This window comes from Myxine glutinosa, chromosome 11, assembly GCF_964187855.1.
Source record: "Myxine glutinosa chromosome 11, kmMyxGlut1.1, whole genome shotgun sequence".
NCBI classification, from domain to species: Eukaryota; Metazoa; Chordata; class Myxini; order Myxiniformes; family Myxinidae; genus Myxine; species Myxine glutinosa.
Window position 1 is genome coordinate 64,387,688 of NC_136271.1, and position 21,931 is coordinate 64,409,618.

At 46.0% G+C, this 21,931-nt stretch overlaps 1 protein-coding gene across 2 annotated transcripts in view; it reads left to right on the plus strand.

Moving 5' to 3' along the window:
* Positions 1-21,931, plus strand: part of LOC137411848 (uncharacterized) — a 50,677-nt gene that overhangs the window by 18,580 nt on the left and 10,166 nt on the right. For both annotated transcript variants that reach the window (XM_068097133.2, XM_068097132.2), the window contains exons 3-4: positions 15,488-15,608; positions 17,319-21,085. In XM_068097133.2, coding sequence (XP_067953234.2) covers positions 15,488-15,608; positions 17,319-21,085 — 3,888 coding nt within the window. The remainder of the gene's footprint in view (positions 1-15,487; positions 15,609-17,318; positions 21,086-21,931) is intronic.

Here is a 21,931-nt window from a genome sequence, read left to right on the forward strand (position 1 = left end):
TCAACCACTAATTATATTTTAGGTCAACAAAGGCCAAAAGGTAAACAGAGGCCAGATTTCTAAAATCCTCAATTTTCAACTGATTGACTTGAAATTTTAAGAGGATTTGCCTATCTGGACACTGAATTCAATTCAACCACCAATTATTTTTGGGGTGAACATATGCCAAATTCTAAAATCCTCAATTTTTATCCGATTAACTTGAAATATGAAGAGGACTTGCATATCTGGTCACTGAATTCAACCACCAAGTATTTTTGAGGTCAACATAGGTCAAAAGGTCAACATAGGCCAAGTTTCTAAAATCCTCAATTCTCATCCGATTAACTTGAAATTTTAAGAGAATTTGCATACCAGGTCACTGAATTCAACCACCAATTATTTTTGAGGTCATCATAGGCCATCAACTTATTTTAGGGATTCCGCAGTCATCATGCTATGCACGACATGTTTCTTGTTTGTTTGTTTGTCTGTGAACAGGATATCTCAAAAAGTTATGGATGCATTTGGACGAAACTTCTTGGATAGGTTGAGTGTGCGACAAGGAAGAATTGATTAAATTTTGGTGAAGACCTGAATCCAGATCCAGATTAGAGAATTTTTAAGTGCTTTTTCACCCCTGAATGATGATAGGGCCAAGAATGTTATATAGCATGATATTTCAAAAAGTTGTGTTGGGGTTTTGACAAAACTAGGTGGATGAGTTGGTTCCTTGACAAGAACAAGCCGATTCGATTTTGGTTCAGGCCCAAATCCAGATCTGCACTATCAGTGGGATACAAAATGTAAACTGTTCAGCCAGGCGGAGGTAAGCACTCTACCGAGTGCCGTTCTAGTTTATCTTGTGGTACACCTCACTCTTTCCCCCCCATAGTTTCTGCCATGGTCTTATTGCCAACCCTTTAAATGATTTTGTATTCTCTTTAATATATTATGCCATGTCGTTCGTGAGCTAACTGTTCAACTTGGACTCCACCAAATAGTCTGTCTGCTTATGACAACAACAACAACAAACAACATGCATTTTAAAGGCCATTTTCCCTGCTAGAGCGGGGGTTAGCCTTGCGGTCCCCATGACAATCTTCTCCATTTTGCCCTATTTTCTGCATCTCTCCTTGTTAACCCCCTTGCCCGCATTTCTTCTTCCACCATCTTTAGCCAAGTCTTTCTCGGTCTTCCCCGTCTTCTACTTCCTTCTACATTCATTTCCATCACTCTTCTCAACCAGTCACTTTCATGCTTCCTCAACACATGACCAAACCATCTCAACCTGTTCCTCTTCACAGCATCAATCACAGGCTCTATTCCCATCATCTTTCGCAATTCATCATTTGTCTTCCTCTCTCTCTCAACGATACTCCGCACATCCGTCGAACCATTCGCATTTCCACCCTTTCCAACCTTCGTTGCTGCTCTACGTTCATTACCCATGTCTCGCTCCCATAAATCATAACACTTCTCACACATGCAGCATACACCTTTCCCTTCAGCTTCATCGACACTCCCCTCATCATCAGCACGCCACTAAATTCCCAAAACTTCTTCCATGCACATCTCACTCGAGCAACTGTTGCCGAGTCTGATCCACCTTCTCCATTCAGTATGTCTCCGAGGTAGCAAAATGTTTTCACACCTTCCAGCTTCACGCCGTCTCCAAGATCCAACTCAACATTTCCTCCATCTGCAGCTCCCTCTGTGCACACCTTACATTTGAATGTAGCTGCCACACTGGTTAATGACCCTCTCAGACCACTACATTTTTGATGAACCCACTCAGCGCACATTGTACACCGAATGGAGTTCACTCCGACACCCTTCCTACACACAGCACAGGGCCACTTCCCAGTTCTTTCCACCTCACCACATGCTTTACCACTTGCCAACACCTTCGTCTTTCCGATATTCACTTTCAGACCTTTTGTCTCCATACTAGTGGGGCGGCTTAGCCCAAATATTCAAAAGAATTGTGCATTTTGTGATACAAGCACCAAATTTGGCACAAATGTACATTAATATGTTGCGAACATTTTCAGATATTGAGCCACTTGAAATTCCGTAATTTTTTTTTTCAAATTTTTTCAAATTTCGTAATTTCAAATTTTTCGGGTGACACCGTCACAATTTCGGTCTTCGAGGCCGGCCGATAGGCAAAGTGTGACCGGAAGGGACGAGGTTCTCCTGACCACGTGGCCCTCGATCTGGGAAGCGAGAGGCGTTCCATTAGTGGACGCGCCCCTCACGCCCGACTTTTGGGCGGCCCCGGCAGGCCGTTTGTTTTGACGTTCCGTGACAGGCCCCGCACCCCCACCTCCGGGCCGACCGGAAGCTTGTGCTGAGTACATCATACCTGAACAACTCAGTGAGGCAGAACACAGCAGTGCACACCAGGGTGACCCCTTCAGTGCATAAACCAATTAACCTGTCCACTGCAGGGCATATAGAAATGAAGTTATTTTCTGCATATAATAATAATATAAGTTCAGTTCTATATAACAATTTCTGTTATCACCACTACCACTACAACTACCACTACTACAAGCTTTGTCTGGAATTTTGTGGACTAACAGACAAACAGACATACAGACAAGCTGGGATCAAAACATTACCTCCTTCCAGCATTGAGTGTAGAGGTAAACATCATGGAAATTATATCATGCCCTAGATTTAATTCATGCTTACCCGTGTATTTGCTTCACTGGTTCACAAGGTCTTTTGCATACATGTAATTCAGACTCTCGTCTTCATTGCTGACCACACAATGTTCGCAACATATTAATGTACATTTGTGCCAAATTTGGTGCTTGTATCACAAAATGCACAATTCTTTTGAATATTTGGGCTAAGCCGCCCCACAATATCGGCCGGCCTCGAAGACCGAAATTGTGACGGTGTCACCCGAAAAATTTGAAATTACGAAATTTGAAAAAATTTGAAAAAAAAAATTACGGAATTTCAAGTGGCCCAATATCTGAAAATGTTCGCAACATATTAATGTACATTTGTGCCAAATTTGGTGCTTGTATCACAAAATGCACAACAGGTTTGCTATGCTGCTACACTATACATTCCTTCCACGTGTTCATCTTTTCCTTCAGTCCATCCATACTTTCCGCAATCAACACCAGATCATCTGCATACAACAACTCCCACGGTAAACCCTCCTTTACATTCTGAGCCAGCACCTCCATCACAGCTACAAATAGTAGTGGACTTAGTACCGACCCCTGATGCATTCCCACCTTCACCTCAAACTCACCACTGTTCCCGTCCTTCGTCCTTACAGCTGTGCGCGCTCTTTTGTACATTGCCATCACTACTCTGATCAACCATTCCTCCACTCCTAACGTCCTCAATGCCCATGTCAATACTTTGCGTGGAACCCGATCGAATGCTTTCTCCAGATCAACAAACCCAAGAAACAACTTCTTCCTCTTCTCCATGTACTTCTCCTGCAACTGCCTCACAATGAAAAGCACGTCTGTCGTTCCTCTTCCTGGCATGAATCCAAACTGCATTTCGTCGATCTTCACTTTCTTCCTTATCCTCCTCTCCAACACCCTTTCCAATACCTTCATTCCATGCTCCAATAACTTTATCGCTCGGTACGAGCCACACTCCAGAGGGTCACCTTTCCCATTGTATAGAGGGACGAGGGTACTCAGTTCCCAATCCACTGGAATGCGGCCTTCTTTCACCACCAGATTACAGATCTCTGTCATTCTCTTCACACCCCAACTTCCTGCTGCCTTCAACATATCTCCCACAACTCCCGTCGGCCCTCCCGCTTTTCTACCCTTCATTGCTTTTATCGCTTCCTCAACTTCCTTCTCAGTTATCTTCTCTGCCGGTCCTAAAACTGGGTTACTCTCTATGTTGCCATCCCATTCATTCTCTGTATTCAACAGCATTTCCATATATCTTTTCCATCTTCCTTTAATTCCATCTGGGTCGACAACAATTTGTCCCACTTCATCCTTCAAGCAACTCACCCCCATCACATCACACCTCTCTTTCGCTATCTGCTTTGCAATCCTGAATACTGCTTTCTGACCCTCTTCCGAATCCAAGCGTTCTCCGAACATTTTCCGACATGCCTCCTGCGCCTTTGCTACCTCTTTCTTTTCAGCCTTCCTGGCTGCCTTATAACTTTCATGCTCTGCTGTTTCTGCTCCCGTACCCTTCCGCCTTCTGCCACTCCTTGAACTTCTTCCTCTTCTCGTCAATCCTCTTTCGAACTTCATCATCCCACCACCATGTTTCCGAGTGCCTCGGTGGTCCTTTTGTCCATCCACATACCTCACCAACGGCTCCCAAAAGACTAGCTTTCATTGACATCCAACCACTTTCAAGCTCAACCACATCATCCTCGACCCTACTCAGCCTCTCTTTTAATGCCTCCCCTACTGTCACCTCTTTCAACCTCCACACCTTCATTCTCGGTTGGTACTTCACCTGCCGAGCTCTCCTCGCACCTTTCACCCTTACGTCGCAGACAACCAAGTGGTGCTGTGAAACAGCCTCCTCCCCCGGGATCACCTTTGTGTCCCGGAGGTGCCCCCTATCTCGCCTACGCACCATCAGGTAGTCAACGGTTGTCATCGACCCACCTGACGTGTATGTAACAAGCTTATTATCCTCTTTCTGGAACTGAGTATTACAAATCAACAAATCAGCTCCATCAGCAAACTCCAAAATCCTTTCACCTTCTCTATTTCTCACACCATATCCGTAACCCCCATGAACTCCGTCAAAACCATCCATACTCCTTCCCACATGTCCATTTAGGTCTCCTCCTACCACAACAACTTCCTCATCTTTCAAGTTTTCCATCAGTTTCTCTATCGCACACCAGAACTTGTCCTTCTCTTCATCGCTTCGACCAACCTGCGGAGCATATCCCGAGATGACGTTCACCAAGAGCTTTCCAATCATCATTTTCACCATCATCAACCTATCACTCACTCTAGTCACACTCACCACACTGTCTACAAACTCCTCAGAAAACAGGACACCAACACCATTCACGCCCTCCAGGCACCCTTGCCACACAAACTTGTATTTCTGTCCCTGCCTACCCTTCACCATTCTCACCCCACTTCCCTTCCATCTCGTCTCTTGCACACAACATATGTCCACTCTTCTTCTGACCAATACTTCCACCACTTCTCCTGATCTCCCTGTCATTGTCCCTACATTCCATGTCCCAAACCTCAGAAACCGATCTCCACTTCGGGCTGTACCCTGCCCACATGTAGTTGTAATTGTCATGGTTCTCTTTTTGAGGCAATGTTTTTATGACCGGATGCCCTTCCTGACGCCAACCCTCTTTGTCGCCTCTTACGACACGCAGGGATACGGCGTACCTATTCTTATCCAGGGTACACACTGGGAAACGTTTAAAACATGGAAATTCTGGGGGCTGAGGGGGGCGGCGTCAGCATCACGGCTGCGGTTTAAACATATTTAAATAAATAAATAAATATTTAAACAAAACCATGAAAAACAATCTGGGAAAAGTCTCTAAGTGAGAACATGGATTTGAGAAAGCAGGAGCAGAGGTGAAAGAAAAATGAGATATAGGGGGTGGGGCACAAGTCGAGACGAGGAGGCCGCACGAGACACCAGGCCGCACGAGGCGCACACAAAGAAACGACTAATTACACACAAATTTGCAAGAACCACAAAACCAAAACCAAATAGAAACACACAATAACACATACACAACAAAATACGCAGCGGAAATTTGACAAAGAAACGAACGGGAAAACACTCAAACTTTGATGCCGTGGAGAGATCGAAGCAAGCCCCGTCGCTCGAGGGACCGGAAGTCGCATTCCTATTGTCTGCTTATGACAGTTTGTGTTAATATTGTTGCGGACGCGGTTAAAGATGTTATTTACCGAGCGGTTGGTATTACCGCGACCGAACAGTTCCCCCGATTCTTCCCCAACTCACCCGATTCACCCAGACGTTGGCCAAATCGCGCTATGCCAAATCAATGATAGAAAGGACACGACGACTGGGAAAGAGGAAACGACGCAAGGGGTACAGTTCTCAAGACCTCTGGAGGAGGGTATAATTACAGTGGTGGAGAAAAGGGGTAGATTACAAGGCAGTGAGGTAAAGACACAGAAGAGATGGGCACTTAATTACCGTCTTATCTTATCCCAGACAGACCACAGACAAACGGAACAAGGCAGACTTACACAGGGATTGATGGCAGGAAGGGACAGGTAGGTCGATAGCACAAGGTGCACCTTGGCTCGGGGACAGGATAAAGCACGGTCCAGAAGATGCGGGGAGGTGTCACAGCGCTCGGAGGGGACGTCTTTCTTTCTCCAAGCTCAGCGCGCATCTGACGTCACCTCCCCCTCACTGCGCATGCTCAGCCGGGAGTGACACGCCCTCGGCTGGTTGGTTCCGCCCCACTGGGGCCGGTCCGCCGCTTCCATTGGGTGCGGGGGTTACCGGGCTCCGCCCTTGACGAGGAGCTGACAGGGAGCCCCTATTTGGTAACCCCGTCGAGCACATGTTTGATGGCGGCTCGTTGGGAAGGCCTGGTGCCCTCCCAACACCCCCTACCAACCAAGCCGGAGTGAGGACGCGCACTTCCTGCGCTCGTTGTTGTTGTTGTTGTTGTTGTTGAACTGTGAGAAAGAGCTGCGGGGAGGTATTGGGAGGTCCTAAACTTCCTAACGGTGCCATACAATCACATTCTGGTGCAACGAAGGGTCAGAATTAATGGAAACGAGTCCTTAACTGACATAGACTAAGAATAACTAGCAAGATGTCCTATAGTTGTCTTACATGAGATGCGGTGAACCTGGGCACGACATTTAATGGGGGAAATAGGGGGAGGTCGGGTCTACAGAGTGTTGTTTACAGAAAATGGGACAAGGGAATGGGGGATTGGGGATCGTTGGGAAGTATTGAGGAAATAGGGGAATATTTACAAGCGGATATGGATGGATGCAAATCCCATATCCGCAACACTGCACCCTTCTCTACCTCGGGGCGTCCCGACCCGATAAATTTTTACCTACTTTAGTGTGGCACTCAGATGTAGTTCCCTCTACTATTAACTCAACCCTGAGTGCGACAGTTTTACAGATGTTCACAAATGAGTAAATATGTCCCCCTGCGACGTTGCACCCTTCTCCTAACAGAAACACACCCACAGGATAACCGAATCGCGGAAAGCATCCTCAAACTAAACATACAGCCGGTAGGGAGCATTATTTATACAACACTGATATTTACACTACGATCCAGGACCTGTTCTTTGAGGAACACATGCAGATGTTATGCATAGGGAGAGCACGCATGCCAGCATCGATACACCAACCCACGAGTGCCCTGTGGCCCTACGGCCTTTAATAATGTGCAGAGCACCCCGTCCAAGCACCAAAAGCACCACCCCATTACGCACAGTCAGCACCATCCGGTGCACCAATAAAGTGTTCATAAAAATGCACAATTAAGTGTCCATGGTCACCGGTGGTGTCGCAGCCGGCCGATGTTCTGCTGCTGGTCTTGCCTTCATGAAGTGCACTTGGCCTTCTGGCTTCTTTAGAAATAAAGAAAGGCGCCAACCGCGTCCATTTCTGAATTGTGGCCGTCAGGGGGGCCAACTAAAAGTGGTTCACCTGTATGGCATAGGTGCCACGTTGACCCAGAGGTCCATCCACGGGTGGTGCTTGACCGCAAAAGAACTGCGGTCCATTGTGGGCGGCCACAAAAATTGCGGTCCATATGGTGTATCGATCCAGGCAGCAAGCAGCGGAAGTACAGGCCCACAACTGCGGAGCCAGCACCTCTCTCTCCTCTCTCTCTGCCCCAAAGCCAGATCCTCGGACGTGGGAGACAAAAGAAGACAAGTGAGTAAGGTGGTAAGGGCGCAAAAGTGCACGCAATACAAGGTAATGCACACTGGGGGCACATGGGAACCAGGTGAGACAGGTACGTTCCTACTGTACGCCCCCCCCCCCCCCCACCAGGTAACCTACATTGCCCCTCCCTTACCCCTTACTGTATCCACAAAACACAACACTACTCATAAACATCTACTTTACACATCAACAACGTCCCTACTGTCTTCCCCGTTCCTCCCATAAACCAAATTCGTCTTCTCTCCCTCCTAACCAATCAAATTTGCCATTTCCAACTCTCATCAAAATCTGCCATCTCCAACTCAACATCAAAATCTGCCATCACCAATCATCATTCTTCCACCCGCACCACAGATGCCAATATCCAACCACAATTTACCTATACCCTCTACCTAACACTTACACTACCCGCCCCGGGTATCCGTGATGGGGGTCCACTCTTCCCCCATCCACACCTTCGCACCACGCACACCACTCCGTACCACTTACTCCAACTCTCTCCACACCACTCATTCTCTGCTCCATATATTCCACACACCTGTACTTGCACACCTGTGCTGTCATACTTGGTGCCGCCTGCACCCTTCTCTCCCCCAAGCGCATTCGCGCTGATCCACAACACTCACTACTCACCATGACACTCATCCGCAATGCTCTCTCATTCATCACTTGTACACTCACACACACCTGGGAGCATTGCCTCACCAATGCCTCATTTGAAGCTGCTCACCAGCACTTCCATTCACACTGCATCATCTGCTCTGTCTACTCCCTTCTAAAACTCGCGCTCCTCCGTCTTCCCTTACACTCAGCGCTCCCACGTCATTATCAAACACTAAGCTACTACGGCCCCACTACAGGTACCAAGTCTCTTACTTAAATCTTGTCACCCATAGTCACCTCTAGTCCCTATCAATATAACCTAACCCACCCGGGCTAGTTTTCACTGCCATACACCCCATAAACTATAGCGCATTTGCCCCAAATCATGGGAAGGGTGGCAGGGATGCCACCCTTACCCACCGTCATACGGCGTGAGTGGGACCTTGTGGGACCACCTCGTATGTGAGTCGTTGCCCGCCTGCCGGACCCCGTGCGTCGCCCCTTGCGGGGTCAGCGCGGGGCCGAACCGGCCGGGCCCCCACAGTACATTACCCCCAAGGGGCTCCCGTGCCTCCCCTGTCCCTCTAAAAACTACCCATGTTGGTGTCGATGCATGGGTCACGCCTCCGCAACCCATTCCATACCACCACAACCTTGCTCACTCACACCTCGCACCTCTCCCATCACCGGACCCTCTCGCTCGCACCCTCGTTCCATACACTCCGGACCAGTCATACACCTCACTCTTGGCCTCTCACGAACATCCGGGTCCATCTCGACCCCCAAGCTTATTAAATCACCTGGCGCATCACACGCACGACCATATTGGTCACCACTTACACCGGGTCCTCTTTCTCTTCGCTTCTCCTCCATCACCTGTGAATCCCTCATCCGGTTAATGAGCACATCATCACGATCCGAACACAGACTTTGGACCAATTCTTTTACTTCCTCTTTTATCTCTTTCTTATCCTCTCTCCGTCGCTTCTTAATTTCGCTCACCCCTTCTTCCACTTCTTCTAATTTCTGCTTCACCTCCTTCATCTCCTCGTGCGCCCCCTTAAGTTCTTCCTCTAACTCCACCTTATTTTTTTCTATGTGCTCCCGCACCTCCCGCTCTTTAACCTCCATCACCTCTACCACCTTGTTCATTTTCCTCGTCAGGTCCTCATGTACCGTCTGACACTCTTTTTTAATTACCCCTACGTCCTTTTTCATCTCCTTCTGTGTTGATTTTAAACCCTCTATTACCGCTGTGTTCTTCTTTACCTGGTCCCCCAACTCCTTTTGTCCCACTGTCAGCTGTTCTACTCCCAGCGTCAACTCCTCTATACCACCTTGCAATTTTACAGTCCCCTTTCTCACCTCCTTCTCCATGCGCTCCTTACAGTGCCTCACCTCCTCGCGCACTCCTCCGACCTCCTCACTCACACCTCTTCTGATCTCCTCTCCCATCACTTGCATCTCCTGCCCAGATGCCACCCTCATCTGCTCCATTTCCTCCCTGTGAGCATCCAATTTAGTTTCTACCCCCATTCTGACCCCCTCTATCTGCTGCCCCATTTGTTTAACTTCCCTTTCCGCTTGGTCCCTCATGTCCCTCAATTTGCCTTCCATACTGTTTTCTAACCCCTCTAACCCCTTTTTCATCCCTTCCATTTGATTCTCTTGAGCGGCCATTCTGTTTTCTACCCCCGTTAACCCATTCTTTACCTCTTTTATCCCGTTGTCTAACCCCTCAAATTTAGCTTCTAGCCGTTCCCCCATTTCTCCCATTTTACCCCCCATTTCTCCCATTTTGCCCCCCCATTTCTCCCATTTTGCCCCCCATTGCCCCCATTTCACCCCCCAATCGCTCACTATCAGCCCTCAATCCCACAATTTGGTTTCCCAACCGCTCACTCTGAGCCCTCGCTTCGTCCCTTATTTGCTCACTATTCTTGTCCATAAGGGCCTTCATTTGTATTAAAAAAAAGGTTCAAATCCACCAGCGGCGCTGCTACGGTCGCGGGCGCGGTCGCCGTAGCCATCTGCGAGGCGCCATTTTGCGCGCCCGTAACCTCGTGCGCGAGGACGCCATTTTGTGAACCTGCCGCCCTCACTGCTTCGCTCTCATGTCCCTCAATTTGGTCCTGGATCGACTCTGCCTCACTCCTCTACCGGAACCCAGCCGTCTTGATCTCCCATAGCGCGACTTTCAAAATTCTGGTTTTTTTTGTAAAACAAAATCAAATTTCGGTGACTTGTAATTTTGAGCGCGTTAAGCGCGCTTCGGGTCCGTATCTCACTCCCAGACACCAATTGTTGCGGACGCGGTTAAAGATGTTATTTACCGAGCGGTTGGTATTACCGCGACCGAACAGTTCCCCCGATTCTTCCCCAACTCACCCGATTCACCCAGACGTTGGCCAAATCGCGCTATGCCAAATCAATGATAGAAAGGACACGACGACTGGGAAAGAGGAAACGACGCAAGGGGTACAGTTCTCAAGACCTCCGGAGGAGGGTATAATTACAGTGGTGGAGAAAAGGGGTAGATTACAAGGCAGTGAGGTAAAGACACAGAAGAGATGGGCACTTAATTACCGTCTTATCTTATCCCAGACAGACCACAGACAAACGGAACAAGGCAGACTTACACAGGGATTGATGGCAGGAAGGGACAGGTAGGTCGATAGCACAAGGTGCACCTTGGCTCGGGGACAGGATAAAGCACGGTCCAGAAGATGCGGGGAGGTGTCACAGCGCTCGGAGGGGACGTCTTTCTTTTTCCAAGCTCAGCGCGCATCTGACGTCACCTCCCCCTCACTGCGCATGCTCAGCCGGGAGTGACACGCCCTCGGCTGATTGGTTCCGCCCCACTGGGGCCGGTCCGCCGCTTCCATTCGGTGCGGGGGTTACCGGGCTCCGCCCTTGACGAGGAGCTGACAGGGAGCCCCTATTTGGTAACCCCGTCGAGCACATGTTTGATGGCGGCTCGTTGGGAAGGCCTGGTGCCCTCCCAACACCCCCTACCAACCAAGCCGGAGTGAGGACGCGCACTTCCTGCGCTCGTTGTTGTTGTTGTTGTTGTTGAACTGTGAGGAAGAGCTGCGGGGAAGTATTGGGAGGTCCTAAACTTCCTAACGGTGCCATACAATCACATTCTGGTGCAACGAAGGGTCAGAATTAATGGAAACGAGTCCTTAACTGACATAGACTAAGAATAACTAGCAAGATGTCCTATAGTTGTCTTACATGAGATGCGGTGAACCTGGGCACGACATTTAATGGGGGAAATATGGGGAGGTCGGGTCTACAGAGTGTTGTTTACAGAAAATGGGACTAGGGAATGGGGGATTGGGGATAGTTGGGAAGTATTGAGGAAATAGGGGAATATTTACAAGCGGATATGGATGGATGCAAATCCCATATCCGCAACAATATATTGTTACGGCCCGGGGTTCAGGTCTACTATGAGGGGGTGAGCCTCCATTCCCTCCTGAACTTACCAGTCCTTAGGCTTCCATGCACGAATAACTTTGTACTTCGGCAGGTTGCGAACCAGCAACTATAAATGCCAATTGGTCCATCGCGCAATAGCAGGGTTCAATCGTCTGACATTGCTTACCTGTACCACGTGATGGTTCCAATCAGGGAACATACATTCCGGCGGTGTACCACTTTTGTTCCTAGATGGAAATTTAGACGACCGAGCAACCGTTGGTAACCGCCGGGCTGATGCTCATTTTTCTTACGGCAGATCGCTACTCCGGGTGCGAGCAAATAGCGGACCAATGAAAGAAAGGACATTCACAGACAATTGGAAAGGAAATGTTTAACAGTTTAATTTATTTACAAGTATGTACAGTAGAGCTTAGCGATAGGAAAGAAAAAGGGACAAGAGGCAGAAAATTAGCTTAATATATGCCTTATGACGATCATAAGAAAAAAACACTACATGGGTGCCCAGCACACATTCACGGGGTGGGGAGGGGGGCGGGGGAAAGGCCTTTCTAGCCAGCAGAGAGCGTCATGCAGGCATGTGCAGAGAGAACAAAGTCCAAGGCCTTTCCAGCCAGCCGAGAGAGTCATGCAGGCATGTGCAGAGAGAATAAAGTCCAAGGCCTTTCCAGCCAGCAGAGAGAGTCATGCAGGCATGTGCAAAGAGAACAAAGTCCAAGGCCTTTCTAGCCAGCAGAGAGCATCATGCAGGCATGTGCAGAGAGAACAAAGTCCAAGGCCTTTCTCGCCAGCAGAGTGTCGTGCAGGCAGTGCATAGAGAACAAAGTCCAAGGCCTTTCTAGCCAGCAGAGAGAGTCATGTAGGCAGTGCAGAGAGAACAAAGTCCAAGGCCTTTCTGTCCAGGTCCCTCCCGAGGGTGGGGGCTGTTTGAGGGTGTTTTCCGGGCTGCCGATTGGTGGAGTTTGTCACCCTACCTCCAAAAGCCCTCTCCAAATTCCTCAGGCCCTGATTGGTGGAGTTTGTCACCCTGCCCCCACAAGCCCTCTCCAAAGTTCCTCAGGCCATGATGGGTGGAGTTTGTCACCCTGCCCCCACAAGCCATCTCCAAGGGACTTTTACCTGGTGCATAACCCAATGGTCTTTGGTGCATTTGAAAAGTTCCTGTCCACAAAATGTTGTTGCTGGCATAGCACCCTTGAGGCCTTTGGCCTGTCTCCTGTCCTTAAAGACTTTGAATCAATATGTGGATGCAATCTTTGTGCATCTGCCTGCCTTCCCCCTATGAGTGGAGGGACTTGCTTCCCATCTCCAATGCATAACGCCATACTAACCCATATAAGGGGAATGGATGAAGATAAAGTTCTGCTATGAAATAACTATTCCAAAGGACCTAAAGTCACGTGAAAAAGTAAGTACACCCCATGTAAAGTTTTGACTTTTTCAACATATTTCAACATCCAGCTATTTGATCTTCATTTCAACAATATTCACAGATAAAGGTGATATAATACAACAAATATCATGAAACATTTACATTTTGTAGTCCATTGTATAATTTAAATAAACATAAATGCAAATTTCGCATGTGGAAAAAGTAAGTACACCCCTACATTTATCACCACTTCAAATACCTAAAATTAGAATCAGGTGCACCAGCTCAGGTGCAAATGATGAGAACATCGTTAGAGAGCATATTTGGAGGAACCTGTCTTATTTAAACCTCAGACATTTAGTTTGGTTTGCTCTTTGTTGTTGAAGTGTGCAGCATCACAATGCCTAGATCAAAAGAGCTCTCTGAGGCCTTCAGAAAGAAGGTTGTAGATGCCTACGAGTCTGGGAAGGGATTTAAAAAGATCTCCAAACAATTTGAAATCAATCATTCGACTGTCCGGAAGATCATCTACAAGTGGAGAAGATTCCAAACAATTGCCAACTTGTTCAGGCGAGGCCGCCCCAGCAAGTTCAGCCCGAGAGCAGACCGCAAGATGCTGAAAGAAGTCTCGAAGAACCCCAGAATGTCATCACGCGATCTACAGGTAGCTCTTGCCACTGTTGACGTCAAAGTGCATGAGTCTACCATTAGAAAGAGGCTGCACAAATTTGATCTGCATGGGAGGTGTGCCAGGAGGAAACCTTTGCTGTCCAGAAAGAACATTAGGGCAAGACTAAAGTTTGCCAATGAACACCTCGGCAAAGACTAGCACTTCTGGAACAATGTGCTCTGGACAGATGAGTCAAAGGTAGAGCTATTTGGCCACAGTACCAGAAGACATGTTTGGCGAAAACCAAAGACAGCATTTGACCACAAGAACCAAATCCCAACTGGAAAGCATGGTGGTGGAAATATTATGGTTTGGGGCAGCTTTGCTGCATCAGGGCCTGAGCAGCTCACCATCATAGAATCCACTATGAATTCTTCATTGTACCAGAGGGTGCTTGAGGATAATGTGAGGCCATCTGTCGGAAAGTCGAAGCTCAACCGAAGGTGGACCATGCAACATGACAATGACCCTAAACATGCCAGTAAATCCACCAAGAAATGGCTGAAAAGAAAGAAATGGAGGGATCTGGAATGGCCAAGTCAAAGCCCGGATCTAAATCCCATCGAGATGTTGTGGGGGTATTTGAAATGAGCTGTGCATGCAAGAAACCCCTCAAACATCGCACAGCTGAAAGAATTCTGCGTGAAGGAGTGGGCAAAAATTTCTCCCAGTCGATGTCAGAGACTGGTAGACAGTTATAAGAAACGCCGACTTGAGGTTGTTTCTGCCAAAGGGGGCAATACCACCTATTAGAGCCAAGGGTGTACTTACTTTTTCCACATGCGAAATTTGCATTTATATTTATTTAAATTATACAATGGACTACAAAATGTAAATGTTTCATGATATTTGTTATATTATATCACCTTTATCTGTCAATATTGTTGAAATAAAGATAAAATAGCTGTATGTTGAAATATTTTGAAAAACTTAAAAATTTTACATGGGATGTACTTACTTTTTCACATGACTGTATATGGTGGTTGTCATTACTTCTTAACGGTTTCCCAAAACCACAACCATGTGTTACTTCCTGAAACACACTGTGTGCTGGAAGCACCATCTATTTGCGTCATTTTTCTCTCCATAGTCAGTGGTTCGTTTTCTCTACCCCAACTCCGCCACCTTTCCTCCCCCGACTAGGGATGACAACCGATGGTTGTTTGTCCATACTCTATCCTCTAAATCCTGAGCGCCAAGCGCAGAAGTAGCACGTAGCAAGTCTTTGGTATGAGTCGGACAGGATCGGAATCGAACCACTGACCTCCCAGATTCAGAGTGGTCGCTCTAAACATTACACCACCGAGTTTGTCATTGCTAATGACGATGCCATTGAATTGGATTTACCATTTTTCTGCTGCTCTGTGATGTACAATGCCATGATTTGCTTGTCTTTAATTGCAACTCAAATTGCAGAAACAACTTTTGTGTAAAAATAAGCATTTTTATCTCATGTGAAATTTTCCAAAGCCTGTGTTGTATCTAATGTCCGATGCGATTGTATTTCAGGTTGCAACATGTTCTCAGAAAGACGAATCTTTGCCCGATATCAGACATGGCGGAAATGAAGAGTTTCCTGAAAATGTTTTGAACAATGCAAGTTCTGGGACTCGTTCAGCGCAGAACAAAGGTGGATCATTTTATTCACTCTTGTTTATATATTATCCATGGGAATGGTTAATATTCTAATCATATACATGTTGTGTCCATTATTTCAAATTCATGTCAACATATGTATGCATTCACAAATATTTGGAAAACCAGTTTAATTGATCAGAAAAAGTTTATCACAGATGGTGGCCAGAGAAAGCGGCTATATTGTAAAGACATCCCAAAATGGTATCTCAAGAAGACTGTCAGTGACACCGAATCCTGGGGGGGAGGGGGGGGGGGGGAGGGAGGGCAGCAACAGGCTGCAAGGGCACCGCATGATCCATCGAGGTGTCTCCAGTTCAGAGGTGACTCACTTTGCTCTTGTAACTGATGAATGGATGCAAAGAAAAGATCTGTTGCCGTGTATGCCAATCAAGACTCAGCCCCGACACGCCACAGCAATCTTAAAAGTCATCGATCAGCCCGTGGTTCGACGTCGCCATCTTGCCGATGGATTGCCGTAGACGACTAACAGACTCCTATCTGACTCGCACGTATGTTACCAAAGTGTCAAAACGTCTTCATTGTAGTCCTGAGGGATTTTGTCATCAATATTGATCTTCTCCCAGCATGACTGATGTTTAAACCGGTAGATAAAGGAATAAGAACCGCTGAATGAGAAAACTATAAGGCTTAATGCATGTTTATGTTGGAAGCTTTATCGCTGCAATAGTATGTCTCAAGCTTGTGCTATATAAATGTTAGTCATTAAGGTTGTCTTGTTTGGATTGTATTTTAGCAAAAACTTTGCACAGCAATGTATGATCCATATCATAACAAGGAAAACTAAAATGACACTTAGTAGGGAACATACCACCGCCAGGCTGAACAGTTTACGTTTTGTATTCCACTGATAGGCCGGATCTAGATCCGTACCTGAACCAAAATCTAATCGGCTTGTTCTTGTCACTTACCCAACTCATCCACCAAGTTTACTCATGTCATCCACAACTTTTTTGAAATAGCATGCTATATATCAGTTTTGGCCTTATCACTCAATGGTGAAGAATCACTTTCTAATATCGATATCCAAATACGGAACTTCACCAAAATCGAATCACTTCGGCCTTGTCACACACCCAACCTGCCCACCAACTTTCTTCAGAATCCTTCTTCAACTTTTTGAGATATCCTGCTATAAATCGGTTTTAGCTCTTTCACTCAATGGTGAAGAATCACTTAAAAGTTCTCTGATCCGAATTCAGATTCAAATCTTCACCGAAATTGAATCGATTCGTCCTTGACACACACCCAACCTGTCCACCAAGTTTTGTCAGAATCCGTCCATAACTTTTTGAGATATCCTGTTCATAAACAAACAAACAAACAGACAAACAGACAGGGGTGAAAACATAACCTCCATCCACCGAAGGAGGTAATAACATTGATTTGGCACTTTGAATGGAGGTAATAAAGATGCCAAGCACAGTTTGTACACAAACAGGTGAATAGGGTTGGAGATTAATAAATATATTTCGAAAATATGTGATAAATCTCTTTTCAAACTGTTTCTTCAAAATGTCTTCTTCATTTTCTTGAATATATCATCATTTATTTATTCATTTTTCAGTATTAACGAATATTTCTTTTTTTGTCATCATTACTCAGGATTAAGATCTCTATCCAGTCTAGTACCTTCTCTTAATCCCACTGATGTACCACAAACTGTTTGTTTTTTTCTTTGTAGAGCTGAAGGAGAATGCAACACCATCCTTGGATGGAGCAGGTGGTTTGAGTGCAATACAACATGCAATGGCTGACCCTGAAGGCAAAGCCACTGATGAGGTGACCTCCCAATCATCCACGACAGGAGGTAGAGATGAAGAACAACTGATTGCCATTGAACCAAGGTCTTCGGATCGAACTCTGGTTTCTGCAGACACTGCAAGTGTTGAGTCCAAAACTGTGCACAGCCAATCCACAGAGGCTTTATTGCAGCTGGAGCCAGAAATGGCCCAAAAAGGTAGTGGAGAAAGAAAGCAAAGTGCGGACTCCAAAAGCGGCTGCTGCTTACTGCTTAACTGGAGTCGAGTGAGGAAGAGGATTGAAACTAAAACCGACAAGTACAGAGAAGGTGAAAAAGCAAATAAGAGATCATGTATGCCATTTAAGAAGAAGAAGAAATGCCCCGCTGAATACAGCGCTGTCCCGCTTCATTCTGAAGGAGGTCCTGAAAGTTTGGATGTTGTGGCTCACATCTCCACCGAGAATACAGTGGCGATGGAACCGATAAAGGAATGCAGGAAAAAGCGCAAAAGCCGAAGGATGAGTAATAGGAGCTCACCCTGCGAAATATTCCGTCGGATATTTACAACTCGTGGGATGAAGCGGGATTCATCACAGACAGAGGCTCTTCATCGTGCTGATGCTTCTTCAGCCATGTCATTGAAATCAGAAGAAAGTCGGAAGGGGCAAGATAATGAAGGACAAAAAGATGTTTTTAATTATGTGGGTGAAGATGAAAGACCTTTGAGGAATGATGCTGAAGCTGTGATCACAGGTGCTATAAAAATTCAAAAGCCAAAAGTGGATCTTGTAAACCTACCTTCCTTGGACCCACAAAACGTCCCATTTGATGTGAAAGACAACAGCGGTAACATAAATCAAAATGATCCGGTGTTGATTGAGGTTGAAGACGAACAACAAATTGTATCAAGCACAACTGTGCCAGTTGCTACAGAGGTGTGTTCACGGAATGTTGATCCCACCACAGCGGCGACGGACAAAGATAATTTACATCCCGTGGGATTGGAGAACAAAACCATCAATATAATTATTTCTGAAGTGAATGACTATTCAGATGGAGAGGTTGATAGTTTGGTCAACAAGTATGAAAATAACAGGATAGATGTGAATGATGATCCATCAGACCTGCAAGGAAGTAGTATTGGCATAATGGCTGCTGAATGTTTGAATGATGAAACACTTGGGGATAAAGTGATTTGTATAGAATCTGAGTCTTTGGTCCCTCAAAGTGTGAGTCAAGAAAATACATCAGATGCCAATGTGACTAAGTACAATTTCAACACCAATTTAGAAGAAGAGAGCAGTTCAGAAAGAGAAATAAGAGTTAATACTTCAAGTGAGATCAACAAGATGAGAGGATTTACAGTTGTTACTCACAATATGGATGTTCAGGATCAACCTGGAGAAAATCAACAAGTTGTACCTGCCCAGGAAGACGAGAACTGCACTGCTCAGGATGTCGAACAAGAGACGATGCGAGACAGTAATGGAACATGCTTGAGTGAAGTGCCAGCTGCAGTCAGTTCTCATGCTGAAAGAGGTGTATTAGAAGATGATTTGGACATTGACACTGTTATTGGACTGTTTCGGGACATTTTAGAGGACATTGAGATTGCAGACATCGAAACCGAGCAGTCGTACCAGGACATAAGCTCGTCTTCACCGAACGAATCGAGAGATTCTGCAGCGTTGAACGATGGAGCTGCTGACGGATATTCGTGCAATGTCCAAGCCGTTGATAGTAGCATTTGTGACAGTGATATTGTTGGCCCAAACAAAATGGGGCGAGATGAGGAAAGGTCCATTGGAGATGAGAGTGGCATTCATGAAGAGGTGGAGGTAATGGACAAGGGCTTGGATGTTATATCATTGAAAAAAGTCGATGCCAAAGAGCTAATCTCTGCAAAATGTGAAAGTGGGCGAGAACAGTCTTTTCTTGAGGATGAAGCTATATCGGTAAAATGTGAAAGTGGGCGAGAACAGACTTTTCTTGAAGATGAAGCTGTATCGGTAAAATGTGAAAGTGGGCAAGAACAGTCTTTTCTCGAGGATGAAGCTGTATCAGTAAAATGTGAAAGTGGGCAAGAACAGTCCTTTCTTGAGGATGAAACTGTATCAGTAAAATGTGAAAGTGGGCGAGAACAGTCTTTTCTTGAGGATGAAGCTGTATCGGTAAAATGTGAAAGTGGGCAAGAACAGTCTTTTCTTGAGGATGAAGCTGAATCGGTAAAATGTGAAAGTGGGCAAGAACAGTCTTTTCTCGAGAATGAAGCTGTATCAGTAATGCCGAGCAACACTGATGAAGTGGAAGTTGAAGTTGGATCTGCGTGCTTGAGCACAAGTGGCAACAATGCGGCAACATGTGTGCCCGATTTAACAAAAAACAAGCCATATGATGATACAGATGAGAAAGCTGTGATAAAGAAACCAAATGGCAGCATGAGGCGGAAGCGAAGAAAGAAAAATAAGGACCAGAAAGAAAAGCTGAAATCAAGTTTGGATAATGAGCCAAGACGACTCTGTATTCAGGAAAGCATGGACAAGGTTGGAAATAATGGTAGCACCAGCACTGTAACAGACACAACAGCTGTAAGTTCTATTTCCAATGGCACTGGGACATCTAAGAGTGATTCGTTAAGTCCAAGTGATGAGCAAATCAACAGCCCTGTTAATACGGTCCCTATAAACTTTGGTCGACCTTCTGCAAATCATCAAGAACAGGTTAACATTGCTACTGGAACCACCAAAAATAATAAAAGCAAGAGAAGGAGGAAAAGGAGGAGGCGGAGGAGAAGTGGAAAGGTAAAGGTAGAGGATGTTATAAAGCAGTGTTTGTCAAACGAAAGATCGCTGGCCACTGGTGAGTTTAAAACGAGCTTTGTTGCAGTGGAGTCAGACACAAAGTCAGACTCCAGCAATGATGTACAAAAAAGTGTGTGTCTGAAGGCTGCAGGAGATACAGAGAAGGGGACAGCTGCACAAATTGATGGAGATAAAGGAAAAATTCGGAAAATCAAGAGAAAACGACAGTCTTCGAAGACTGATGCCTTGCTTGAAGAGCCCTTGTTGGGAATGCTGAGCATCCAAGCTCTTCCGGCCCAGGAGGAAGATTGTGATTCGTTGTGCAACTTAGTTGAAAGTCAAAAGGACATTGTAGTGCCGTGTTCCTCAGAAACAAACCGTGAAACTTCTGGTGTGGAATCTGAAGACTCACGCTCGGACGGATTCCAAGCCGATTCGTCAAGATCGTCGAGCTATGGGAATGAAACGATAACGTCTGTTGACCATAAGACACAAGAGGTGATGCTAAATGGATTGCCCAATCTGAATGACAATGAGGAGTGCAACCCAGAAGAGGACAACCTGACGAAAATCGCCAGAGAAATAATCTCATCTGTCCTCAGTGCAGCAATCAATCAAGTCATCGGAAAGGTCAACAAAGCAGAGACATCTACGCCAGAGTGGATTTTCCTTCAGGAAGATGGAACTCAGAGTAAAAGGAACGATGGCTCAGCTCCGGAGGAGGAAAACGATGAGAAGACATGCGGAGCCACTCTGGAGGAAACTGCTGCCCTGATAGTGACTGAAGCAATAGAAAATGCATGTAGAACGTTTTCTACTGAAATTGGTGGGAATCTTGTTGACAATGGTAACGCAAGCTGGCAGTCTACGGGAGGAAGCTCCAACAGCGACGACACCATTGCAGAGGTCAGCTGTTCGATCGTGACCAACTAGAGAAATAACATACCGCACTCTTTACTATTTCCAGATGAATACCGAGTGCTTGTCAATTCAATGAATTAACAACTAGATAGATATGATACACAATACTTTGGCTTCATGGGAGCACATGTTTCATCGATTTACAATAATATTTTAAAAGAGATATCTCGCTATAATTCACCAAATGTCCGTCCGTCCGTCGTTCGAAGGTACAGCAAAAACGGCTGAATCGATCGCAACAATATTTTGGGTGGGTAATCCTGGGATCTCCTGGAGTAAAATGGGCTATATTGTTTTTCCAATTTCAGCTTTGGCCTCCAGCATTTTCAGGTTTGGACTCCCACAACGTTATTTTCCAGGGTGCCGCACAAACGGCTACACCCAATGCTCCACCGATCGGACTCGGTGACCTTGGACAAAGACCTTTTATAAGGACATGGTTGAATCCCTGCTTGAGAGAATGCCAACCCCCTCCCCGCCATCATGGTCATCTCTCCAACTCACAATCCCACAAGATATCCGGAAAGGACGACCCAAAACCAATTATCTTCTTTTTGATTCGTATATAAACATCATTAAAAGTAAATAATGACCTCGGCCAAAGTTCAAACGACGTGAGTTTAATCTCTACATGAGAGAATTCCACATAGCTATTTGGGCAGTGTATATGCTAACAGATCGCTGTCTCCATCGATCTTGCCAAGGCCATTACACCTATCGGCTCAAAATCCTTTTAACTGTTGACCTTTATGTTGTTTATACTCCAATGAGTGAACACCTTTCTGGCATGTATGGCACATTTTGTGTGAAGGTATTTAAAAGGTCCTGTTG